Source organism: Oncorhynchus mykiss, chromosome 8 (assembly GCF_057628025.1).
Source record: "Oncorhynchus mykiss isolate SJ-2025 chromosome 8, ASM5762802v1, whole genome shotgun sequence".
Lineage (NCBI taxonomy): Eukaryota > Metazoa > Chordata > Actinopteri > Salmoniformes > Salmonidae > Oncorhynchus > Oncorhynchus mykiss.
In genome coordinates this window covers 32,084,765-32,112,615 of record NC_143029.1, presented here as the reverse complement: position 1 = coordinate 32,112,615, position 27,851 = coordinate 32,084,765, and the positions used below count along the sequence as shown (strand labels likewise).

The window sequence follows — 27,851 nt, the reverse complement described above, 5'->3', positions numbered from 1 at the left end:
TCAGATAGCGAGTCCGAGTCAGATATCATCTGGATTTACACCTCCGTGGAAGATCTTTGTCCATGCAGCCCATAAACTATCAATTTACTTCATTCTTGTTTTAGCTCTTTTAAATAATCTTTGAGATTGTTCTTGTAATTACATTTTATTTTTAGAGCCCCCAATGGAAATAAGTCAGACTTACTGTTATCCCTGTCATGTTTACAAAATGTATGTGCTGTGTGCATATGTATTTTGGACTGGCAAAATGCAATCTATCAATCAAGAATAATGTAGCCTGATGTTTTATTTTTGCTAGTGCTGTTTTTACCTTCAAAGATGCTATTCCACAAGACTCTATCCTCCAGTTTAAGAGGAACAATTGCACCTTCTCACTGGGACGGAAGGTGTTGATCAGTATAAAAGAGTGTGGATTTTTTATTTTAGCGTCTATACAGGATTTTAGAGCAGGAAACAGCCCTGGAGGTGAAACAGTCTCTTGAGACGGACACGGATAAAAATGACTGCAAAAGTGTATGGTTTGTTTCAGCGACAACAAGGTCATTGTCGATGAGAGCGAAAGCGATACATCCTTTTTCCGGCTTGATGAAAACCTCTAAAGGTAGAGACTGAGAAAGAGAGATGTTGGCAACACAATAACTCTGCACTCAGAGGGGAAACAAGAAACTTCCAGTAGCAGTGATATTTATTTCCAAAAGGCACTCACTACATTGAATGTAATGGTGGCACAAGTAATACTGTGAACAACGTCCAAATACTGAGCAGGTGTTGCCCATTCTACCTCAACATGGGCAGTTACAAAACGCTATGCTAAGCATCGTCTTGTGAAGCATGTGGTGGTATACAACTAATACCAAATAGCATGATAATATATTTGGAAAATATCATGCTTTTTAGTTCTAAATCTTATTTAAGCTTTAAATGTTGCATTTCTTTGTAGCGTTTCTTTATAACAAACATAGATTGAAAGTTCATAGCTGCATTCACACTAGGCTAATGCTGCGCCCATATAAATGCAAACACAAATAATGGGAAGACTGTGTACATACATAACATTTTTGGTGTGTGTGTGTGTGTGTGTGTGAGAGAGAGATTGAGAGATGCGTAGAGGTATTGTTATTTAACCCATGCACCTTAAAGGGTTTGTAATGACATTGTTGTAATACAATTAGTAGACCACAGTCAAGAAGCAGAGTGCACGTTTGACTCATGCACGTTCTCAGTGTCATCACCTCTCCTCTGTAACATGAACATATAAATGCACTTCACAGACGTTACATGGTACACTTAAATCAAGTATAACAAAGATGTCAGCTAACAGTAACACACTGTATTCAAGCAAATCATTGTATCGATGTATCATACAAGTTTGCGCCAAAAAAAACTCCGTCTCCCAGATTTGACAGTATCCTGTCTAAGCCATTAGGGGCCATTTTTCCTTCCTGCATTATGGCTTACCTTCCGTTCCATTGTCATAAGCTGTCATCTTCAGAAAAGCAATTCTAAGTGCAACCAAAGCGCCTCTAATGCTACAAAGTGTGAATGCAGTATACTTTAGAAACATTTCAACGACAACATTAGGACCACAAGCCCTGAGATTGTGTTAATGAAAGTTCAAGAACTTAATAGCGTAATCACACACCTTCTAGACAGTTTAGCTCAAGGACCATGCACAGACAAAATTGTGGTTATTTTTTATAACTTTTTTCATCAATTTTCAGAGTTTATGTGTCGTGACGGAATGAGAACAAAGTCGTACATTTCACAATAACCAAATCCAGGTGAGTCTCCAGTTGTTGCTCTTATTCAATTGTTGCTCTATTCTCAGCAGCTCAGTTCTCTTGTCCTAAAATTACCTCGGATGTGTATTTAGGAGCAGCACCGTCTCGTCGAAGTCCACTACGTACATAAAAGTCAGACTCATCAAAGCATCTTACTTGCTTTATTATCGACTCTTCTGAATAGCAGCCATCTTGTCTTTCACTCCAAATAAACCATCTTTTTGGTTGTTCTGTACCACAAGAACCTCAAATCTAAAAAATATTTTACCAGGTGATTGTAGAAACGTATGAGGTTAATGTCTTTCCTTCAGGTTATTAGGGCACAGTGAATATTGAATAACATTACATAGCACACAGGGACACAACCGTTCCCCCAATATCAAGCACACAAAGGCGTGACAGAAATGTAAGGCACATATGGTGGTGACGTTTAAAACATCGTTTACCTCAGAGGAACAACCAACATTTTTAAGGATCCATCTGGATACGCAGCTCCTTTTCTTCAAGTTGAAGTGTTTCCCCCTCAGTCTTTTTTTCTTTGGTCTGAAGTGGTATGAATGGTACTGTGAAACCATTCTGGGGTTTGCACACTTCGACGAACAGCGGCAGATCGGACATGCTGGTGTTGAACTTTTTGTCTAACCCCTCATCTTCCTCCTCCTCCTCCTCCTCCTCTTCCTCCTTTCTCTTCCCCATCTCCATAGGCGGAGTACTAAAGGGCCTGCATTGTAGCTCATCTGGGATATTCTTCTTCAGCTCGCGGTTCTTGTTTCTCTTGGCCAGCTTGGTGACGGAACCCAGGCGATTAAAGATGTTGTCGTCTGAGGAGGCCACACTTTCGGACCGGCGCGGATCACACTCTGCCCCCCTTAGACGCAGGTTGTTGAGTTTCATGTCGATGCTCTCCTGAGATGAGGTCTTGTAGGGGTTGGTGTCCAGACTGTTGAAGGCGGCACGGCGTTCCGGGGAGAGCATGTCCGTGGAGACGGCCCACTGGTCCAGGCCCAGCTGGCGGCGCTCCATGCTACGGATGGTGGCGGTCCGCTGGAGCTTGTCGCTGACCTCCACACTCAGGCGCCGCCGCGTCTCCCGGAACTCGGCGCGCACGTTGGCCTTCCACTCGGCTGCGTGGGCCTTGATCTCTCCAACCTAGAGGACGGGAAAATAAATCCAAGGTAATTCCACACGATAAAATACTATAACACAATTGGATAGTTAATCCAAATTACAGAATTGGTGGCAGTAGCTAGGTAAACAAAACGAAAGCATAGATTGCAGTCTCTCCTTTCAAGGTAAGAAAGCAAACAACAATTATTTCCATGTTTTAACCATTTGAATGTCTATTTTAACCCTTTAAAACTCTTAAGGATTGGACCCTTTTTTTCAATTTTCGCCTAAAATGACATATCCAACTCTAGCTGCCTGTAGCTCAGGCCCTGAAGAAAGGATTTGCATTTTCTTGGTACCATTTGAAAGAAAACACTTTGAAGTTTGTGGAAATTTGAAAGAAATATAGGAGACAATAACACATTAGATCTGGTAAAAGATAATATAAAGAAAAAAAATATATTTTTATTTTTTATTTTTTTGAACAATCATCTTTGAAATGCAAGAGAAAGGCCATAATGTATTATTCCAGCCCAGGTGCAATTTAGATTTTGGCCACTAGAGAGCATCAGTGTATATGCACAGTTTTAGACTGAGCCAATGAACCATTGTATTTCTGTTCAAAGTTTTGCGTCAAGACGGCACAAATGTGCCTAATTTGTTTATTAATAACTATTCATGTTCAAAACTGTGCACTCTTCTCAAACAATAGCATGGTATTATTTCACTGTAATAGCTGTATATTGGGCACTGCAGTTAGATTAACAATAATTTAAGCTTTCTGCCAATATCAGATATGTCTATGTTCTGGGAAATGTTCTTGTTACTTACAACCTCCTGCTAATAGCATAAGCCTATGTTAGCTCAACCGTCCCGCAGGGGACCCACCAATCCTGAAGAATGAATGTTCTTCTAATGGGACATTTGACAAAATACTAAGCCCATGTAGTGTTCAACTATACCATTACAGCTCTATACCATAGTAGTATGGTCATATAATGTCATATACAAGTAAATTATCTTACCTCCTCTTTTGTCTTCTTGGACAGGACCCTCAGCCAGTCACCAATCATGCTCAGCACAGCAGCAAAATAGGCCAACCCCACCAGAATCCAGAACCACACCAGAGGTCTATACCAATTACGATACACGACCCTCCGGTCCCCTCCTATAGGATGTAAACAAACAATGAAACAGTCAGCATGATGAGAGACATGGGTCGTGTTTAGAAGAGTTAACCATAAAAAAAAAACATTTTTAAGTGTTAAACAAAAATGTGGGTTTCTTATTGGATAAGTGCAGGTAATCCCTCCCTGTATCAGTCCATTTTCTTCATTTAGGTGACTAATAAACATGACCCTGATAAACACTGATTCTATTGGCCCATTTTCTACCTGAATTTCTTAAGCTGATGGGCTAAAATCCAGAGAACAGAAACGAACAAAGCTAATTTTCTCAGACAAGTGCTTGTATGTCAAATAGTGATTGGGAAATAAATCATCTGTGCGGTGTTGCAGCAGCTTGGTCAGTGAGATCAAGCAATGAGAGCCTCCTGATACAACTACCTTTTTTTTTTTTAAACGTTGACGTCTAAGACAAGAAACAACTGCATTTCTCAAATATCCGCACCCTCCATTAAGGAGGAATCTTGAGCCCTTGTAATAATGGCACAGCACAAGTTGCAAAGTTGTGTTAGGAAAATGTCTGGAAAGTAGGTCCTCCAACCAGAAATGTCATGCCCAAAGGGGGCACAGGGGCAATTGCCCCCTCAGATTTGTCCCGTTTAAAAAATGTATATACACGTATATCTATTTAAATATTTTGCCGATTTCTCTCTGTAATACTGTTAGCCACCTAGCAATTTAATAAAGTTGGCTTTAGCTAGCCTAGATAGGTTTCCAGGCTACCAAGAAGCCATTTCAAGCTATCAATCAAGTTAACCAACTACTGTAGCTTAGCTGGCATGCCTGCTGGCAAGGTTGATAGACTTTAGAAAAGCAAGCAATAACTAAATGTACTGAATAAGACACATTCTTTTACACAGATTTTAGCAGAGATCCAGAGAAGCATATTTAGTTTATTTATCAAATGAACCACCAGGAGAATGCAGACAGTTCAAGAGGTATGCTTAGATATGCAGAAAAAAAAGATATATTTTACGTAGAATTAAGAATAATTATTCACGTAAGTTGTGCCCCCTCAGATTTTTTGGGTGCAGGACGTCATTGCCTCCAACCATAAGTTTGAAGTTTGAAGCAAAATGAATGGCCGCAACAGTTTTGGTAACTGTTTAATTAAAAGGATGTATTAAATCAAATCAAATTTGATTTGTCACAGCGACAAATACAAACCTTACAGTGAAATACTTACTTTCAAGCCCTTATCCAACAATGCAGTTAAGAAAAATAAGTGTTAGGTAAAAAATAGATGTGAAAATAAAAGTAACAAATAAATTAACAGCAGCAGTAAAATAACAATAGCGAGTTGTTATTAGTTGTTATTAGCATGTACTGTATGAGCCTTTATGATGTCTTAGTGTAGAAAACTGACTCAAAATGGCTGTTATTCAAGTAAGAATCTCTTTCAGATAATCATCTCATTATGGCATTACTCACAACAGAAACATGAACTAATAATTAATCTAGCTCTCACCTGCCACATAGTCTCCTATTCCGATAGTTGTCAGAGTGATGACAACAAAGTAGATGGCCTCCAGTCCAGTCCAGCCTTCTATGTGTTTGAAGATGACTGCTGGAATGGTGACAAAGAGGATACAACCCGCCAGGATGAAGAGCAACGTGGAGGCCACTCGGATCTTGGTCTGGCTGATCTGGTTCTGTTTATGCTGGGAGAGGAGAAGAAGACACACATATGCACACACACAAACAAACACAGCGCACACACACACACACACACACACACACACAGAAGAACAGGCACACACACAGGCCATAAGGCCAAGGCCATTCTACCAGAGTGCACCATGTGTTGTCGTTCTGTGGTGGAGTCACTACTGCGTTTGCATGATGAGATTCATGACTCTGACAAGGTGGCATCTACAGTATTTCCACACTCTGACACTGCCTGGTGATAAGCTAAAGATGCATAAGATGCATGATTAGCTCAAACGAGGCGTAATGGTGATTGTGACTGTGGGCTGTCACAGAGGCACAGCTCACTCAGTACAGCTCTCACACTAGGTGTTCCTGTTCTGAGAAATGTAAACACACTGTAACACACCACAGGCCAACTGTTGGGCCAACCAGAATAAAGCACAACAGCCATCACCCCCTGCTCATTAACAACCCATAATGTAGAGCCCACACATCATTAGTAGATGATAACACCTTACTCAGTACTGAACACTTTCACTTTCAACCTGGGGGCATAGGCCCACCCACTCAGATTGAGAAAAAAAAAAGTTGTTATTATTATTTAGATTTTATGCCCTTTACATAGTGTCAGTGTTCCAAACGCGACATTATGTATTTTTACCTAAACATGCAAACACCATCAGATATAATTCATAGCAAGCAGTGAATTGGATTAGTCAGATTTGATGAAATATAACAGAACAGACGCATTGGAATGCCATTCGCTCTCACAGGATGTGTTGCTAAGAAGAAAAAACTGAAAGACACACCCCAAAAAGCCACCAATATGACTCCATTGAGGCGTGTCACTGTGCTTTTATGGCTACACACACCATTCCACTGTCCACTTCATTTGTTCTTTTAGCGCAACATAACAGCTCATGATCAAGTGCCTTTATCACAGTCAACACATCTATATATTTTTTACTTTAATGAGCTGTGTTGAATAGCATAAGATCAGCTATAAAACTGCACATGTTTCTCTTTGCTCCATGGCAACATGTGTAAGGAAGTTAGCGGTTGCAGGCCCACCCACCAACTCATTTCTGGCTACACCACTACTGTCAACTGGGTAAAAGCCCAGGTCTCTCTACTCTCTAGCCTATCAATATCTCACATTTAAAGTCATTGTGATGATAGAAACAGTCATTAATAACTGTTTTCATAATACATTAAAACATCATTATTGTTTCTATTTGTGTTGTTGTATGCTGTGAACTTACCCGGAACATTTTCTCCACCTTGGCGATGCTTTTCACGAATATGGTCCCTAGCTGGTCCCCCACACCGGCTAGCAGGAACCCAAACAGAGGGATGCCAAATATTGCATATAGGATACAGAAAATCTTCCCGCCCTCAGTGCTGGGAGCAATGTTACCATATCCTGTGAAACAAACAGAGAAAGAGAAGGGCATGTTTTCTGGATGTGATGAGACTTGAATCTCTTTCTTATCAATGGCAGACACAACCACAGTGGGTTTATGCAATAGCAATTCCATCTCCTTTCCACCATAGACGCATACACATGCTGCTATCTACAAAAGGCTAACATACTGTCTGCTAGCTAAGCTTCTGTCCCTTTCCATTTGGAATCACAGAGGTGCTAGTCGGGTTCTAATATAATCACAAATATGCCAATGAATTGGAAGTAAAATGCCTCCTTCCACCATCCATCAAATTGAAGACATTCAGTAGTCAAGAGTGCTAATGGTTTAGAAGGTTCTGTTGAAGACAATGCTATGATTGATCATGTGATTTCAACACAGTTAACACAGAAACTATAAGGCCAGTTTCCCGGACACAGATTAATAAGACACATTTATGGACTAAAAAGCACTTTTAATAGACATTGTCCATTTAGCATGCTTTTTAGTTTGGGTCTGGGAAACTGGCTCCTAAAGTCTTGATTGTCTCTAGTCAATGTAAACAGCATTACCTTAGGTGAAATGGCAGAATGTTTCATCAGCCCTTGCACTTGGCTTGAACTACACCTACACTGCCTGGTACAATAACTACCATAGCTGTGGAAAGTAGAGGGGATGAGGTTGCTGCAGCACCCCCTGAAAAAAGTAGTGCAATGGGCCTTTACTAGTCCTGTATTAGCAGACCGATATAGCCGTCTGTAGAGCATCAACAAAACGTTCTCAGCACCCCCTTATTCCTAGGAGTGGAGCAGCTCACTTCATTTCATCTGACAGATGACTCACACTCACATGCCAATCCCATATCTATCTCATCTAAGAAACCTTCAAATGCAGTTTGCAGGAATAGACCTGATTCACAGCTGAACGTTCTACCAGCTAACGTGGGTAGCTAATAAACTGTCCCGTCTTTTCAAATCAGGGCAGATGACAATGACAATACTCTAGCAATGTTTTTTCTGAGTATCCCAAATCAAATAATATTGTTTTACTGTGTGCAGTGGTTTTAGTCTACAGGTCACACTTAAGAAATCGTTTTTCAATTGGTTTCAACGGAGCACTTCACTTTCTACCCTGCAAAAAACTTTGGTCAATGAACAATGGCCGCAGTGTAAATAAGGTGAATTGCCAGGACTATTATCATTGTTTCAGCGAGAACGATCTATTGCCTATTCCTGAAAGGACCATTGTAAATAAAGGGTTGAATGGATGGTAACGAATAACAAGCAACAGTGAGAGTAACCACAGATGTGACAGATCACATAGGCCTCAATGAAGTTTCGATAATACTGACCAATGTAGTACTGCAACAGGTGTGTGTAGTACTAATCCAACACTAAAACCATTACCTATGGTTGTGATGACGGTTCCAGCGAAGAAAAAGGCACTGCCCAGGTCCCAGTGGCTGGAGTTATAGGATGTGTCTCCTATCGGGCTGACCCCAGCATTCACTGCATCTACAGAGTGCTGGGCACACATACAAAGACATTCATCAGACCATAAAAAATAGACTACATCAAATGGGTAAAGATGATGGCACTACGTTCAAAATTGCAGCATTTTTTGGTGGTATAGAGTCTCTTGAGAGTCTATTAGTGATCCCATAGTTGCATTTTGAATCAATGAATTCTCAGGGGATCCATCAAACTTTCCAATGTGATTTCCTAAAGCAGCCGGTTGCGTAACATATGACTGCTGTATAGCTTACCGCTGATGACGCTTCTGCATGGTGAATCATCATGACAGTGCCACAATGAGAGAGAGGTACGGGGGGGGGGGGGGGGGGGGGGGGGGGGCGGGTGATGGTGATGCCCACCATGCCCTGAGCAGCCCTCACACTCTGCGCCAGTCGGCCAGTCTACCCGGCAGGAAGCCGGCACGCCAGATGGAGCTTCGGAGTGGCGAGCAACAGGATGAAGCTCAGGGTGTGAGGGATGGTGGGATAGGTGTGGGATGCAGTTGAAGGACAAATTAACAAGGGCAGAGGAGGAGAGGCCATGACAGTCCAGTGGTCGAGTACAACGGAGGTGGTTTGGCAAACCATGCTTGAGTGTTAACTAACCTTGCCCGAGACCTGAAGACTTGCTCTAACTCTCAGAGCAAATTCCCTGGCTTTAGCTTTGCGGGGAAACACAGGATTGGGATGCACAGGAGACCCGGGTTTGAAATCTGGCTGGTTTCACATGCAATCAACTCCACCTTCCAAACTGACAGTCTGATATCTGATAGCTAAGATGAGCCGTTACTGCATTGATCTAGTTTCAGCATTGGAGAGTAACGTGTGACAGGTAATCCGTTAAATGTAAGGGATTACAAAAAAAACTAACTGTAATCCGTTAGGTTACCAGCTAAAATATTGTAATCAGATTACAGATACTTTTAAAAAACTAGATGAGTACTTGACGCATTCAAATCAGCATTGAAAAAAAGTGCAAGTTTAAGTTTGTTCCACCTGAGCGAGTCTGACCACAAGTCAGAGACCCATATGATGACACACCAAATGTGTTTGATCGATCCCGGGCAAAGCACAGGAATAGGCTTTTGTAGGCTACAGTCCAAGGTATGTCTTCCAATGATGGGACTGGTGTCGGCATCCAAAGATTATGCAACTTGAATAGACACTTGGAGGTAAGGATGACAGCAGTGTTGTAGTCTACGGCTATACGGATATCACTTACTATTGATATCTACATAGTGTATTGATGTGAATCACACTGCTGCTCTCTCATTTAGCTATTTGTGCTTTACGGATTGTGGTTGTTGTGGATGGCTGTCAGTCTGTCAAACTTGTCAGTCTATTCTTGTTCTGAGAAATGAAGGCTAGTCCATGTGAGAACGTGCCAAGAAACTGAAGATCTCGACCAACACTGTGTACTACTCCCTTCACAGAACAGCGCAAACTGGCTCAAACCAGAATAGAAAGAGGAGTGGGAGGCCCCGGTGCACAACTGAGCAAGAGGACAAGTACATTAGAATGTCTAGTTTGAGAAACAGATGCCTCACAAGTCCTCAACTGGGAGCTTCATTAAATAGTACCCGCAAAACACCAGTCTCAACGTCAACAGTGAAGAGCCGAGTCCAGGATCGCAGAGTTCCTCTGTCCAGTGTCTGTGTTCTTTTGTCCATCTTAATTGTTTATTTTTGATGACCAGTCTGAGATATGGCTTTTTCATGTAAATAGACAGTTGTCAGTGGCGCTCAAAGCATGCCATTCCATGAGCGCAATATTTATTTTTCAACTCGAATCAATGAGCCCAATAAGCCCTCCATGACAACAAAATCATAAACAACAGAGTAAGGCTGGCTACTAAGTCCTTAGTTCTGGGGGTTACGCTCAGGTAAAACAATTTGGCTAATCTATACTTCCATATTTCCAAGTCCTATTCCTGAAGATCAAGTGGCATAACATTTATTGGAATGACTGGAATTCTGATAGACTTTAGTTTTTAATGTGAAGATACAATTTAATTGTATTATTTATTATATGTTGTAGAAAGCGATGGGTTAAAAGTAACCTACATAACCAACCCATAAAGTAATATTTAACATCTATATATGGCCAGCTATGTAAACTTTAACACTGATTTATCCTGCAACAGATGTTGTTCAATTGGTAACATACATTTTTGTCTTCTTCTAATGCCTCTTAAGGGGAAAGTAATCAAAAGGTAACAGAATGTAATCCGATTATATTACTGAGTTCGGGCAATCCAAAAGTTACTGATTTTGGACAGGTAACTAGTAAATGTAATGGATTACATTTAGAAAGTAACCTACCCAACCCTGTCTACTTTACATCTGTCCCACACTTTGTTTGAATGATCCTTATATAACGCAAGAACTCTGACTCAGATCTTTGGACACGCTAAACTTTGAAGTACAAAATAGCTTCTTTTTTTCTGTGATAAGACTTTACTATTCATTCAGTCTCTCTCCTCTCCCCTACAATGGGTTGTTGCCATAAGTTAGAATGTGTTCTCAGTCAACTTATTTGGTAAAACAATGTTTAAAACTAGAATCTTTAGTTGCCTCATCCATTTTTTGACTTAGAAATTAATGATATATACCCATTGACTATTGAAGAATATAACGTATAAATTCCTAATGATCTCAGTTCATCTGTCATACCCCATCAGAACCCAAATTAAAATGTTGTTTTACTCCAATGTTTGTAAATAATGTAAATGTAAACACACACTGTATAGCCTCCAAACATGTTAAAACTATAGTTTTGATATCATGGATGGTCAGTCCTTGCATCCATAGCTCTGTCTGTTAATCTGAGAGTGGTTACATTTCTCCAGGCCCATCCCTCAGCTTTTTAGCAAAACAGAGGTAGGGTGTCGCTGTGTTATTTGTTTCTATTAAGGAGCCTATCTTTAAATAACATGTAAATAACAAATGTTGAGCCCCATCCTACATGAAGTGAAGAGGACATTCAGCAAATGGGGATCTCACCAGGCAGGCCAAAATTCCATCCCACCAAAACAGGTTGAAATTTCAGGCGGTCTTTTCAAACAGCTCTTACACTTAAAGGGCATTATCATTTTCACAATTTCACAGTATTATTCCAAACTCATATTGTGGAAAGATATATAGAACACAGAAAATTAAAATGTTTTACTTCACAGGGACTTTAACAACAAACAAGTATTTGATCAACTTCCACTGTCTTGCATCTTTGCTTCTCAATTCATGCACCTTGGTTGAAGAGCTCCATCCTATTCCCCAGCTCATTATTTACATTTACAGTGTACATGGAAAGTCTTCATATCCCTTGACTTTTCCCACATTTTGTTACCTTATTCTAAAATTGATTAAATAGTTTTTTTTGCACATAAATCTACACACAATACCCCATATAGCAAAGAAAAAACAATCCCCCGATTGTTTCTAGGAAGAGTCTTGGTGGTTCCAAAATTCTTCCATTTAAGAATGATGGAGGTCACTGTGTTCTGGGACCTTCAATGCTGCTGACATTTTTTGGTACCCTTCCCAAGATCTGTGCCTCGACACAATCTTGTCTCGGAGCTCTATGGACAATTCCTTTCTACCTCAAGGCTTGGTTTTTGCTCTGACATGCACTGTCAAATGTGGGACCTTATATAGACAGGTGTGTGCCTTTCCAAATCATGTCCAATCAATTGCATTTACCACAGGTGGACTCCAATCAAGTTGTAGAAACATCTCAAGGAACAGGATGCACCTGAGCTCAATTTCAAGTCTCATAGCAAAGGGTTTGAATACGTATGTAAATAAGCTAGTTCTGTTTTTTATTTGTAATAAATGTACAAAAATGTATATAAAAACCTGTTTTCGCTTTGTCATTATGGGGTATTGTGCGTAGACTGAGGATGATAAATATTTATTTAGTCCATTTTAGAATAGGCATCTGAATACTTTCCGAATGCACTGTATATTCCCATATAGGTATGGTTTTAAACATACCTAAATATGGCATTTCTGTTTTTATTTGTAATGCATTTGCAAAAATGTTTAAAAAACTGTTTTCACTCTTTTCACCCACGGTTGCCCGTTTAGTTTTTTTCCCTAGCACCACACAGCTGATTCAAATAATCAAAGCTTGATTATGAGCTGGTTATTTGAATCAGCTGTAGAGTGCTAGGCCAAAAATTAAAACGTGTACCCAGGGGGGCCCCCAGGACCAAGTTGGGGAATCCCTGGATCAGAGGACTGGTGAAGATTTGGCACTGGGGCAGCGCAGCAGCATTCAAGAAAAATAAAAGGTGTTTAGCATTTCTATCTGAATGTGGTTTGCTTCAGGACAACCTAAACGAGTCCCCCCCCCCCCAAAAAAAAAACAATGATTAATGTAATCTCCTCAGATGCAGCCAACACCGTATTTCCACTCTGAAATATTAATTTAAAAAGTAGCTTTTGTGGAAGGCTTTCTCAGTTAACCAATACATGCTTACTGTCAGGAACTATTGACACCACATGCAGTAAAGTATGCAAGCCTGCCAAGCTGACTTGGCAAACAGTTATACTGTCACATTATGTTATTGACACTTGTGCAACGCAGCAAGAGACTAGACATGACTTGATTCTTTAGTGGATGGATACTCAAAGTCACTCCCTAACCCCATAAACAGCTGGAGGAAAAACGATTCTAGAGGTTTCACAGGAGGAGGCTATCACTGTCGCCGGCACAGAACTGACAGAGAATGCTGAGGAGATAGGTATACATCTCCGACCCAGTAGTCTGGCTGAAGCCCTGCCCTGCCCTACCTGTCCAATAGGCTGTACCTCAGGGCTAAGACACTAAAGCAGCAGCCTGGCACATGTCCCAGAACTGCTTATCATCTGCCCTTTTCTCTGCTCTGCCGCAGAATAATCACCTTTCACGTTAAATAGGAGGCCTCATAGTGCTTTGTTATTCTTAGATATACTGTATGATTAGAATATGTGCATACGGCATATGTTAGCTGACATTGGACAGGATCTCTGCACTTTCGCAGAGACTGCATTCACATTAAACGCTGCATATGTTGGCTCAATCAGAAATCACCTTAAATTTCAACCGCGCTACAATGCAGATCTTCCACAGATTTAATCAAGCCCTAATCCGAGGACATAGGAAAGTTGAGGTTTCATTATTAAGTATGCAAATGAATGCAGGTCCCAAATTAATATTTAAAGTGGTAATAGTCAAAAGGGAGTATGGACTAAACAAGATGCAATTACATAATCATTATGTATTTTATGAAGTTATGCCATAACGGTTATGGTCAGGTTGTATATTGGTTAGATAAGGACATTTGTTAATATATTTTTAACAACCAGGGGGAAAAAACATCTTTATCTGGTTGTAATCTGATTATCTGTCTTTCTCATAAAGTATTGATATTGTCATGAAAATAAATCTTTACCCCGTTTTAACAAAGAGCAGTTATAATTGGGTCACATCTTATCAGACAACTAAAGGTCGTAGGGACATATTTTGCCCGCTGGGTTTGCCCCCCCCCCCCATGTTAAAGGCCTTTTGCAACTTTCATCACTGTGTCAGCAGAGGGAATGTGTCAGAAGTCGCATGAAAACCCAAGAATAAACATATCCTCAAGCGAGACATGCTGAAGAAAGAGAGGGGGTAGCGGGGGAAGAGGAAGTGAGTGGGTGAGTCAATGCACACTCGCACAGACACACTCCACACCTCTGAATCATGGCCCTGGTGTTGGGTAATTAGTAAAAGCACCATGGTAGGACCTCAGTGGGATGGAGTGACACACCATAACACACCAATCCCTCCCTCTGAGAGTCCCCCAGCCTGCTACAGTCTACACTACAGGCTGCAACCTACCTTATGTTTGACAATGCTGACTCAGTCGCTGAGAACAATATAATCTGGAAATATCCAGTACCCAAACAATGAGTCAGAGAAAAAGACCAAGTAACTCAATGGCATCAGAAAATATTCAAAAAAAGGTCTATTGATCCTCCAGAATCAGTGTGATGGAAAGACCTTGTCGCTAGATTGTTGTGGGTGCTTTAGTACATCAAGCTATGCTTATAACACGATGTGGAACATTACTGGACTTTGAAGGTCTGATGGACAAGGTACTGTAATGAGTGCTCGGTTTAATCCCAAGCAGCATTAATCACACCAGACTAGAGACCCGGAAGAGCAGTCGACATTCCCCAAGCCACACCTCCATCCATCGTGGGTCCTTCAGAACTATAGTCCCTTAATGAATAATTGACTCCCCAGCAGATGCTTTTAAGACTTACGGCTAAATTTAGCCTTCCTGTGCATATATCAGAAGGGATACTGTTGCTTTAACCAACGACAAACACGCCTGGAGATCCTTATCAAACGTAAAGCACTCAGAAAATGATTGGTTCAATGAGAAATCCCATGTTAACTGTTAGATTACAAAATAACTTGCATGCTGCAGAATACAAGTCACAAAGATCCACTCATGAAACAAAGTACATCTATGTCTGACACTCCTATTTCAGCTAATGTCAGTGTAGTATTTTTAGGTGGAAATGCATTTGGGATTGCAGATGCTCTGAATGCAGATGCTCCCTATGCACTAAAGCATTACATCTTGGCCAGGTCACAGTTGCAAATGAGAACTTGTTCTCAACTAGCTTACCTGGTTAAATAAAGGTGTAATTAAAATTAAAAAAATTACATTCGGAAGGTATTCAGACCCCTTCACTTTTTCCACATTCTAAAATTGATTAAATAAAAACATGTCCTCATCAGTATATACACAATACCTCATAATGATTATCATCTGACCTTTTCTCTGCTCTGCCACAGAATATTCACCTTTCACGTTAAATACGAGGCCTCGTGGTGCTTTGTTATTCTTAGATAATATTCGGAAGGTATTTTCCACATTTGTTACGTTACAGCCTTATTCTAAAATTGATTAAATAAAAACATATCCTCACCAATCTACACACAATAACTCATAATGACAAAGCACAAACAGGTTTTTAGAAATGTTTGTAAAAAAATAAAATAAAAAACAGAAATACATTATTTACATAAGAATTCAGACCTTTTGCTATGAGACTCGAAATTGAGCTCAGGTGCATCCTGTTACCATTTATCATCCTTGAGATGTTTCTACAACTTGATTGGAGTCCACCTGTGGTAAATGCAATTGATTGGACATGATTTGGAAAGGCACACACCTGTCTATATAAGGTCCCACAGTTGACAATGCATGCCAGAGCAAAAACCAAGCCATGAGGTTGAAAGGAATTGTCCGTAAAGCTCCAAGACAGGATTGTGTCGAGGCACAGATCTGGGGAAGGGTAGCAAAAAATGTCTGCAGCATTGAACATCCCCAAGAACACAGTGGCCTCCATCATTCTTAAATGGAAGAAGTTTGGAAACCCAGAGTTTCTTCCTAGAGCTGGCCGCCGCGTCCAAATCGGGGTAGAAGGGCCTTGGTCAGGGAGATGACTAAGAACCCAATGGTCACTCTGACAGAGCTCCAGAGTTTCTCTGTGGAGATTGGAGAATCTTCCTGAAGGACAACCATCTCTGCAGCACTCCAACAATCAGGCCATTATGGTAGATTATCCAGATGGAAGCCATTCCTCAGTAAAAGGCACATGACAACCCGCTTGGAGTTTGCCAAGAGGCACCTAAAGGACTCTCAGACCATGAGAAACAAGATTCTCTGGTCTGATGAAACCAAGATTGAACTCTTTGGCCTGAATGCCCAGCATCACATCTGGACAAAACCTGGCACCATCCCTATGATGAAGCATTGTGGTGGCAGCATCATGCTGTGGGGATTTTGGAGACTTGTCTAGATCGAGGGAAAGATGATCGGAGCAAAGTACAGAGAGATCCATTAGGAAAACCTGCTCCAGAGCGCTCAGGTCCTCAGACTGGGGCGAAGGTTCACCTTCCAACAGGACAACGACCCTAAGCACATCGCCAAGAGAATGCAGAAGTGGCTTTGGGACAAGTCTCTGAATGTTCTTGAGCCTGTACTTGAACCCAATCGAACATCTCTGGAGAGACCTGAAAATAGCTATGCAGTGATGTTCCCTATCCAACCTGACAGAGCTTGAGAGGATCTGCAGAGACAGGGCTCTAACTCCTCTAGCTCCACAATGAAATAGGGTGCAGGCCAGGTAGCAGGCTGTTAGCCAGCCTGCCAGGATAGTGGAGTCTGCCACTAGCACAGTCAGTGTAGTCAACTCAGCTATCCCCATTGAGACCGTGTCTGTGCCTCGACCTAGGTTGGGCAAAACTAAACATGGCGGTGTTCGCCATAGCAATCTCACTAGGATAAAGACCTCCTCCATTCCTGTCTTTATTGAAAAAGATCATGATATCTCACCTCTCAAAATAGGGCTAAAATAGGGCTATCATAGCACTGAGACTGCACTTGTGAAGGTGGTAAATGACCTTTTAATGGCATCAGACCGAGGCTCTGCATCTGTCCTCGTGCTCCTAGACCTTAGTGCTGCTTTTGATACCATTGATCACCACATTCTTTTGGAGAGATTGGAAACCCAAATTGGTCTAAACGGACAAGTTCTGGCCTGGTTTAGATCTTATCTGTCGGAAAGATATCCGTTTGTCTCTGTGAATGGTTTGTCCTCTGACAAATCAACTGTAAATTTCAGTGTTCCTCAAGGTTCCGTTTTAGGACCACTATTGTTTTCACTATATATTTTACCTCTTGGGGATGTCATTCGGAAACATAATGTTAACTTTCACTGCTATGCGGATGACACACAGCTGTACATTACAACGAAACATGGTGAAGCCCCAAAATTGCCCTCGCTAGAAGCATGTGTTTCAGATATAAGGAAGTGGATGGCTGCAAACTATCTACTTTTAAACTCGGACAAAACAGTGATGCTTGTTCTAGGTCCCAAGAAACAAAGAGATCTTCTGTTGAATCTGACAATTAATCTTAATGGTTGTACAGTCGTCTCAAATAAAACATTGAAGGACCTTGGGGTTACTCTGGACCCTGATCTCTCTTTTGAAGAACATATCAAGACTGTTTCAAGGACAGCTTTTTTCCATCTACGTAACATTGCAAAAATCAGAAACATTCTGTCCAAAAATGATGCAGAAAAATTAATCCATGCTTTTGTCACTTCTAGGTTAGACTACTGCAATGCTCTACTTTCCGGCTACCCGGATAAAGCACTAAATAAACTTCAGTTAGTGCTAAATATGTCTGCTAGAATCCTGACTAGAACCCCAAAGAAATTATCATATTACTCCAGTGCTAGCCTTCCTACACTGGCTTCCTGTCAAGGCAAGGGCTGATTTCAAGGTTTTACTCTTAATCTACAAAGCATTACATGGGTTTGCTCCTACCTATCTCTCTGATTTGGTCCTGCCGTACATACCTACATGTACGCTACGGTCACAAGACGCAGGCCTCCTAATTGCCCCTAGAATTTCTAAGCAAAAAGCTGGAGGCAGGGCTTTCTCCTAAAGAGCTCCATTTTTATGGAATGGTCTGCCTACCCATGTGAGAGACGCAAACTCGGTCTCAACCTTTAAGTCTTTACTGAAGACTCATCTCTTCAGTGGGTTATATGATTGAGTGTGTGAAGGAGTGTGAAGGTGAACGGAAAGGCTCTGGAGCAACGAACCGCCCTTGCTGTCTCTGCCTGGCCGGTTCCCCTCTTTCCACTGGGATTCTCTGCCTCTAACCCTATTACAGGGGCTGAGTCACTGGCTTACTAGGGCTCTTTCATACCGTCCCTAGGAGGGGTGCGTCACTTGAGTGGGTTGAGTCACTGATGTGATCTTCCTGTCTTGGTTGGCGCCCCCCCTTGGGTTGTGCCGTGGTGGAGATCTTTGTGGGCTATACTCGGCTAGGGTCAGTTTGTTATATCTGGAGTACTTCTCCTGTCCTCTCCGGTGTCCTGTGTGAATTTAAGTATGCTCTCTCTAATTCTCTCTTTCTCTCTTTCTTTCTCTCTCTCGGAGGACCTGAGCCCTAGGGCCATGCCTCAGGACCTCACCTGACATGATGACTCCTTGCTGTCCCCAGTCCACCTGGCTGTGCTGCTGCTCCAGTTTCAACTGTTCTGCCTGTGATTATTATTATTTGACCATGCTGGTCATTTATGAACATTTCAACATCTTGGCCATGTTCTGTTATAATCTCCACCCGGCACAGCCAGAGGAGGACTGGCCACCCCACATAGCCTGGTTCCTCTCTAAGTTTCTTCCTAGGTTTTGTCCTTTCTATGGAGTTTTTCCTAGCCACCCTGCTTCTACATCTGCATTGCTTGCTGTTTGGGGTTTTAGGCTGGATTTCTGTCCAGCACTTTGAGATATCAGCTGATGTACGAAGGGCCATATAAATACATTTGATTTGATTTTTGATTTGATGCAGAGAAGAATTGAAGAAACTCCCCAAATACAGCTGTGCCAAGCTTGTTTCGTCAATCCAAGAAGACTTGAGGCTGTGGACGCTGTAAAAGGTTATTCGACAAAGTATTGAGTAAAGGGTTTGAATACTTATGTAAATGTAACTTAAATGTTCTATTTTTAATACATTTGCAAAAAAATCTAAAAACCATTTTCGGTTTTGTCATAATGGGGTATTGTGTGTATGTTATGGGGAGGTGGGGAACTATTGAATCAATTTTAGAATAAGTCTGTAAGGTAATATAATGTGAAAAAAGTCAAGCGGTCTGAATATTTTCCGAATGCACTGTATGTAAGCGAATTAGTGCTGAGTTACTTATTTTGTCTCGGGTTCTCTGCAGGAAAATATCCATTCTGCATTCCAAGCATTACGGGGCCCCAGCAGGACCCTACAAAGGCAGTGAGCATTAGCAACTGCATTGGCATCCCTCTATTCCCCAAAACCGTTTTTTTTTCCAGAGAGGAAGTGATCTCAAACTTGATTGCCCTCTTGATTGCCCCCTTGGTTGCCCCCATTTCCCTACTACTTCAGAGTTCTACCGTAACTAAGATAAATGACCAACTCTTGTTTCGCAGTTAAAACAGTTCAAAAACAATTACAAACCTTCTCACATCCAATCATTGCCCAAGCCCAAGATCCTTGAGTTATTGTGAGCGAAGTGTTTCCAATTCACTCATGATTAAAATTCACACTGGCACCCGTGTGTTTCAATGTGTATTGTTGTTGAGCCGGCCAGGAGAAACTTGGCCTGGTCCATTATCATCCAGGGTTTTCATGGATGAGGCGTCAATATCTGGCTCATCCAAGCACTTGAGTGTCACTCTGGTTGTTTTATGAGGAGCTGGAAGCATTCGGCCCTGAGAACCCTGTCGGCCCTTGCAGAAGTGAGAGTGCTACAGTACAAGTCAAATGCTCAGTTTATGATGTACCTCCTATCCAGATTAACCTATTTCCATTTTTTCTTTTTCAGGAGGTGAATCCTTAGAATGTAGCAACTGTTGTTTTCTGGAAGCTGTCTTGAGCTCAGTCCAAGTTTGTCTCAATATAGACTAAAAGGGAGCAGGACTTGAAGAAATGGCAGGCGGTATGCCTGCCATTTCTTCAAGTCCTGCTCCCTTTTAGTCTATATTGAGACAAACTTGGACTGAGCTCAAGACTTGCAAGTCAAATTGATCAAGGTGACTCTAAATAAGGAAATCTATAGAATTACTTAATGTAAAAGGCATACAATTACAGTGACAGGGTTCCCTGCCAACTTTCCTATAAGCTATCGGCCTGATGAAAGAAAAACAAATGTATATTGGTGCTGACAGTTACATAATGTATTCTTCATTGTATGGGCATTTATCATAGCTATCCCATGGTACAGATGAAGTATTGCCATGCATATGTGACAGACAGGTTTGAAACTAAGTCTGTGTTAGCCTCCTGAGCGAAAGCTTAGGCATTCGCTTGTGGAGATAACACAAATCTTCAAGATCAATCAAGCATGGTTGGCATTTGGCCATTCTGATATCTATTCTCCACTTCTCCTCAGTCGTGTCTCTGAGCCATTGTTATGCCAACCATATTCCCTGTGAGGCGCTAGCAATAATGAGTGTCTTTAGGCATCACAGTTAGGAGCATTTGGTAGTGGCAGCCAAGGCCTGAACGACGTCACATGCTGGCACTCAGACTGCTGGGCATACTGGTCAAAATAACACACTCGTACCCTGTTTATCAATCACAGTGCTGTACACAGTCACCCACAACGTGGTGGTCAGTGGTAACTTTCAACTCAGTCTGACACACAGCTAGACTCTATAGTTATGTTGATACACAAGCCTGTTTATTGTGGTTTGTATCCAATTTCAGGATGGCTGGCAGTGTTCACTGTATAGTGTATGTGTGTGTGTGTGTGTGTGTGTGTGTGTGGTGGGGGGGGGGGGGGGGGCTTAAATAACATTGGATCGATACAGAGTTCGATACAGAGTTCAAGTTTCAGTTGACCTGAGTCCCCACTAGGGACCTCAGACAGAGCTGAAAGAGACCGGAGAGCTCCAGTATTGACTTCAGACTGACCTAGTGGCTGCTGTTGTCTTTCCTTACCTTGATAAGCACCTCCAGCTCCGCCGGTGAGACACAGGGGTGCTTCTGCAGGAACGCCGCCTTCTCTGCGGTGATGGTCACCTTCTGGTTGCTCTCGAAAGGCTGCTCCAGGGCCCGGAACATCAGGCCTCCCCCCACCAGATAGGCAACCACCACCACAAACACCGCCACCACGGTCTTCCACTTCATGACCGTGAAAAGGGGCGAGCCATCCTCGCCCACCGCCTCCATGCTGGCCACCATGCTGGCAGGTCGTGATGGAGAGAGCCGTGGCACGGTGCAGCCCATGGGGTTCTGCATGGTGGCCACACTGGCCTGGACCAGGCTGGCACTCATCATGCCTGGCTGGACCTTCTTGGGGGGGAACAGGTTGGTCTGGACCGCCACTGCAGAGAAAAACATGTAATGTTATTGTTAGGTGCTGCAATACAGGAAAAGTGAATATGTAGTCATATACTACACAATCCAGATGTAAGCAAATGGGTGGAATTAAAAGAACCCTACAACCCTACAGTATGTAAATAAGTTTACTATATTGTCTGGGTACAACTTCTACATGGAGCTGGGCTTGATTTTTCTGGGCAGTTTGGGCTTAAGAATGTATTTCCGTCTATCAGCCACAGGACTATGACAATGAAATATAAATGGAGTTTGTCTTGATGCTTGAGGTTTTGAGCAGAGAGAGAGAGAAAGGGAGAGAGAGAGAGAGAGAGAGAGAGAGAGAGAGAGAGAGAGAGAGAGAGAGGGTGAATCCCTAATGTGTTCTGTGGGCTTTCTGAAAACCCATTATTGTTAAAGGGATACCTCACAATTTTGGCAATGTGGCCCTTTATTTGCTTCCCCAGAGTCAGATGACCTCGTGGATTCCATTTTTATGTCTGCGTGCAGTTTGAAGGAAGTTGCTATCGCTAGCACAATTGCTAACTAGCATTAGCACAATGACTGGAAGTCTATGGGTATCTGCTAGCTATCTGCTAGCACACTAGCAGATACCCATGGACTTCCAGTCATTGTGCTAATGCTAGAAGAATGCCAAAATCCCAAAGTATCCCTTTAAGAGCAGGCATCTCAGAGCAGTGGCATGGAGTGTTCCATCAGCACACTACATCAGCCAGTGGATTCACATACTCCGACCATATATGGCTGGCAGCCCCAAGCACAGGCTGAGAATGCTATTTTTTTATGGATTACAAAGTGAGCCTTTATATATGAAAGAATCATTGGTTGATGAACGATTTCCTAATGCTCTACTGTCTGAATGATATTTGAATAAAAGTGTTCTGTTTGTCCCCTTGTGATGCCTTTGTAGTTATAAACATCCACCATTTACAGCCAAAGCATTCAAACATGTTTTCCAGCCGTGTTGCTTCAATTTCATGCTTACACCTTCAAGATGCTTACTTTCAACATTACATGATGTACTGTTAAGAGTCCTCAAAGTTCTGCCACATCTCATGTGCTTACCCACTGTATACTAGGTTTTGATTATGAAAACAAATATAATTAATTAGTGGTGGTGATTTATGTAACCATTCAACCACACTGTGAGGAAAAACATTCACTACACTGGTCCGGCAGGCGTAAATCATTTTGAAGAGCAACGCTCAACACATTGCTGGCTGCATGTAGACCATAAAACACAGCTGACATTTCTCCCAAAAGGTCATACCGATGAAAACAGATAGGCACCTGCTGCACTGGTGGCCGGAGATGCGGCTGGGTAAACATTTGATCGTGAGCGAGAATAGGACAGCCGCATTGACGTGCCATACATGCAGGATTGGCGGGAACTACCCATGCAGAGCTCCAGCTCTACCTAAATCCGATGAGGTAATGTGTTTTTACCCCATCTCTCAATGCATCACAATACTGCACCAGCTGTAACACACCAAGTGCTCCTTTATGACATTATATTACCGACTGACAGTTCACATTAGCCATTACGCCTTCACCTCAACCGATATGTTAGTCCGGCAATGGTCAATTCCCCTCAAAAACAACATAAACAAGGAATCAGACCTTGATTGGTGGCTAAATTATGTTAACATACATTTATACATAAAATGGCAATAGGAAATGTACTACCAGCATGAGGTAGACTAGCTACAAGGAGTCGTGCCTGTCCCTGGACCTAATCTTATTGGAATGTCAATCACCAAAACAGCCCTGCGCTTTTTAAATCAAATTGAATAGATGAAGCTCATTAATAGCAGGTAGCGTTATCCCTCGCCATGTCTCCTACTTTATCTATCTGAACAATGTGTGCTGCTTTGGCGCGTTGCAGGCAGACAGTTTCCCCTAGGCACATCAGTGCCCACCAAATGTAGTATCTACATCAACAATAAATGTATTATATTCTTTAGGGGTGGGATCAGAGCCATAGCCAACATGTGGCTCTAGGTGTTATTAAAGGTAGGCTTTATTCATCAAAAGGAAAACAGCTGTGGTATGCGCCATTCCTCGTTGGACATTGGTCATGCAATGCATGATCATGTTTGTGGTGCACTCAATCACTGCAGTTATAAATTGACTTAGTCTATGTCAATAACACCAATGTATGTGTATCAATACATTTCCAACTTCACCTATAGTCTAATGATACAAATGTTACTTTAAGTGTGTACAATTAAACGAAATAACCTATATGGACTCAATATTGGAAGCATTTAACTAAATCGATCTGCTTTCATTGATTACCGACAAAACGTTCCAAACGTTGAAATACAAACCTGGCGTAGGGTTGGGATTCCCTGGTTTTCTTGGGTTCTCCGTGGGAAATTTCATCTTGATTTTCGGTTTGCCACAATGGACCAAACCCTTGCCGAAAACAACTGACTGGAAAGAAAAAAGCCTTGTCTTTATGTAAAATCTTTCAACGCTCTTTCTATTGAATCCTTTGTTTTTAACCGAGAGAGAATAGAGAACGGTAGGGAGTAAAAACACATCATCCGTGTCTTCTTTTGCTCTTGTCAGTGAGAGCGAGGTGCACACCCGGGTAAAAAGGTAATTATGAGCTCCCCTCTCCCCGCAACAGACTCTAGTAGGAACAAGAGCAAAGCGCACACCCACTATTGCTCGTTGCACCACAGTCCACGCCTGTCCTTTTTTTTTTATTGTAAACAACGACAAAACGCAGGAGGAGTCGGAGCTCCAACAGCGTTGACGAACTTGACGATTACATGTTCAATAATTGCTCTCTTGACCGCTGCAGCAAAGACTTCAGCAGGGCTGTGCAAGCCTATTGTATCCAACGGTCGCGCTGCGCGTGCGTCTCTAACGCTCTTTTTCATGGTAGTGCGAGCTGGCGTATTCTTATGACAACACTCCAAATCGATGAGCGTTGACGAACTTGACGATTACATGTTCAATAATTGCTCTCTTGACCGCTGAAGCAAAGACTTCAGCAGGGCTGTGCAAGCCTATTGTATCCAACGGTCGCGCTGCGCGTGCGTCTCTAACGCTCTTTTTCATGGTAGTGCGAGCTGGCGTATTCTTATGACAACACTCCAAATCGATGAGGCATAGGCCAGCCAAAGTTCAGCATGAAGAAGTCGGGATTGCTAGCATTTTTGACGGGCAAGGCATTGTCTAATACACCTTGTCATGTGTGCCGTCCTACAAAAAAACTTGACACTTGGATGAGGCTCACGGAATAAAGCTTCTTTATAAGGGAGGCTGAATGCGGGAGCCCCCATGTAACTGGCAGTGGTCCCTGCGGCAAAGCTTTATCATAATAACCTGTGCTTCGGGACACGTCATTACATCATCCAAACATGCAGAATAAATCAATCACATTTGGATATCCTTGTCCACCTCTTCCACTTCTCATTGTTTAAGTTGTACTGTTACGTTAACATTGTGGGCGTAAAACGTATGTTTTGGTGCGACAGACAATGCATTGCCATGAGGATTCATATTACCGTGTTGCAAATAATTGGAAGTCAATTGAAAAGGATGATGTTGTGATCCGAAAATACTGGATTGTTTTTCCATGTGCCTAAAACCACGTTTTGTCTTGTTGGTGTGTAGTGTAGTCACAAGCATAACAAATGTTAGAGCCTTTTGTTGAATTATTGGCCTATTGCATATATTATATTTGTCATTGATTATACCCACAATGTTAATAAATTCATGACTTGAAAGCGTATTTTATGTTGTAACTACATTAAATATACATGAAATATATATTGACATGCGTCAAGTAGAACACCGAATATGAGCACTCTGAAATGGACATGCCGCCGCATTATTTCAGCACCATGGACAGCTCATCCGTGCGCTGATGTGGAACCTTCATACTGTAGTTCAAACCTCTCTCGCTCTCTCATAATATCTCCCCCTCTCTCTCTACACACACACGCACTACACAGAACCATGGGCTTTTCATTAAATATTCTTTGTAGTCTTTAAATAGCTTAAAAGACTTCAGAGTACTTCACATGCAAATGTCCTGCGAGACAAGTGTGCATGAAAATTGGCAAGTACAGCAACCTGGTCTCAGACTAGATGTAACATAGTACACATAAATCCAGGAGACTTAAATTAGTATCATATGTTACGTTTGTAATGGTTACATAACACAGATGGTACCATAAGGCAAAAACTAAAGTAGGGTGGATATAACGCTAACTTCTAGCAACCCAAAGGTATGGAGTTTGAATGTCATCACGGATAACTTTTTAGCTAATTAGCAACTGTACAACTACTTACTACTTTTTAGCGACTTTGCAACTACTTAGGATGTTAGCTAACCCTTCTCCTAACCCTAACTACTACTAGCTAGAATTCGTAAAATAACATATTGTACGTTATGCAATTCGTAACTTATATGAATTGTAATTCGGGGTCTCGGATTTACTTACAGAATAATACGACATGCTCTGAGACCAGGTTGAGGACAGTGGAGAGAGTGATCATAATGACTACTCAGTGCTATAATGTGGGGCAGCATGTAGCCTAGTGGTTAGAGCGTTGGGCCAGTAACCGAAAGGTTGCTGGATTGACTCCCCGAGCTGACAAGGTAAAAATCTGTCGTTCTGCCCCTGAACAAGGTAGTTAACCCACTGTTCCCCGGTAGGCCATCATTGTAAATAAGCATTTGTTCTTAACTGACTTGCCTAGTTAAAAAACAAATAGCAAATTAATCTGTGGTGATAAAAAAAAGACCTCTTTGAATTTCAGACAAAGCTATTGAAAGATTATTGGAATCTGTGTGGGTAGCTGGACAGGAAGGATGACTGACAATAGTGGAGGTGAACAGGTGATAGAGGAATGGTTGAGACTGAGGCAGGAATTCCTTTAACTGCAACAAAGTGGTATATTTACTGGGTAGTTGGTCTGTGCTGCACAACAAATGAAACAGAATAACATGTATCCAAGCAAATTCATAATCACGAAAGTCAAATCATAACAATCACTCATTATTAACATAATTAGGTCATTCAGCAATTCAATTCAATAAGAATTGTGATTGAGTCATTTAGGCTCATAACTGGACTGGAGAATAATGAGAATAATAATACAAATAAATCAATCACTTATCAATTATTCAATCTACAATCTCAATCAATTTGATACATGGATTTATCAATTCAGCAAATCATTGCATTACATACTTCATCCTTCCAGGTTAGTCTTCATTTGTACATGTCATTTCATTTCAACCATATGTCAATGGCATAATTGGCCTGTAATGATCTATAGGGCCGTGAGCATTGTCCATTTTATATTTTACCTTTATTTGACTAGGCAAGTCAGTTAAGAACAAATTCTTATTTTCAATGACGGCCTAGGAACAGTGAGTTAACTGCCTGTTCAGGTGCAGAACGACAGATTTGTACCTAGTCAGCTTGGGGATTTGAACGTGCAACCTTTCCGTTACTAGTCCAACGCTCTAACCACTAGGCTACCCTCAAAGGTAAGGGAATATTTATACTGTGATTTCTGATTTCTGTTGACTCCAACATGGTGGATCATTTTATTTATTTTCTGAGCACCATCTCAGATGATTGCATGGTTTGCTTTTTCCGTTAAAAAAAATTGAAATCTGACACAGCGGTTGCATTAAAGAGAGGAATATGTATATTTCCATGTCTAACAATTGTATTTATAGACATTTTATTTTTAACCACTAGGCTACCCTGCCACCCATTGACATAACACAATAGGTTTGAAGCTGCCCTCCAAGCCGCGCTCCATGGTAAAATCTATAAACAATAAACGATGGCACGCTCTCCTGATCGCAACAGATAGTTCAGACGAAAGGTACGTTGATTCATGGACGCACAGAATGTCTGGATTGGATGGAGTTGACGAAGAGAAAGCAGCGAGGTGGGCGATGGCGATTTCATACTTTTAATGGGTTGAGATCTGTTGGACATTTCCACCTGACCTATTTAAAGTGCCCCTAGCCCAGCTGGGCAGGTGTCCATGAATTAAAGGTCGATTCCATCAAATCCATGGGCCTTTCTACAGCTATACTGTTTTCTGCTCAATCTACAGTCTAAGTAGGCCTCCGGGCATGTGTTTGGGGGGGGGAGGTTCACTTCCAGTACTTGGGGGTGGGAGGGATGGGTGGGACAGCTAGGACAGGTCTTACTATCTGCCTGGCGGGTGGGAAATGGGGAGGGTGGGGATTGTGGGAGGAGGGAGGGAAAGGGGTTCTTCTTATGGTCAATCACA

The 27,851-nt window shown here is 41.8% G+C and overlaps 1 protein-coding gene across 1 annotated transcript; it reads right to left on the bottom strand.

Moving 5' to 3' along the window:
• Positions 1-667: 667 nt before the first annotated feature.
• On the bottom strand, positions 668-24,905 carry LOC110529230 (potassium channel subfamily K member 10). Its single transcript, XM_036985288.2, has 7 exons — positions 23,900-24,905; positions 21,171-21,556; positions 8,532-8,649; positions 6,985-7,145; positions 5,541-5,733; positions 3,914-4,056; positions 668-2,930 (listed from the first exon to the last, which is right to left on the bottom strand). Exons 1-7 carry the CDS (start codon positions 23,952-23,954, stop codon positions 2,250-2,252), a joined length of 1,737 nt encoding a protein of 578 aa, XP_036841183.1. The 5' UTR covers positions 23,955-24,905; the 3' UTR covers positions 668-2,249.
• Between the last annotated feature and the right edge of the window lie 2,946 nt (positions 24,906-27,851).

What these genes read in the sequence shown, in the direction of transcription:
- LOC110529230 (XM_036985288.2), bottom strand. Translation starts at nt 23,954, where the DNA reads ATGAAATTTCCCACGGAGAACCCAAGAAAACCAGGGAATCCCAACCCT. An exon ending in GAATCCCAACCCTACGCCAG is followed by an intron (nt 21,557 to 23,899) that starts GTTTGTATTTCA and finishes TTTTCTCTGCAG; the next exon opens with TGGCGGTCCAGACCAACCTG. An exon ending in AACCGTCATCACAACCATAG is followed by an intron (nt 7,146 to 8,531) that starts GTAATGGTTTTA and finishes TTTGTTTCACAG; the next exon opens with GATATGGTAACATTGCTCCC.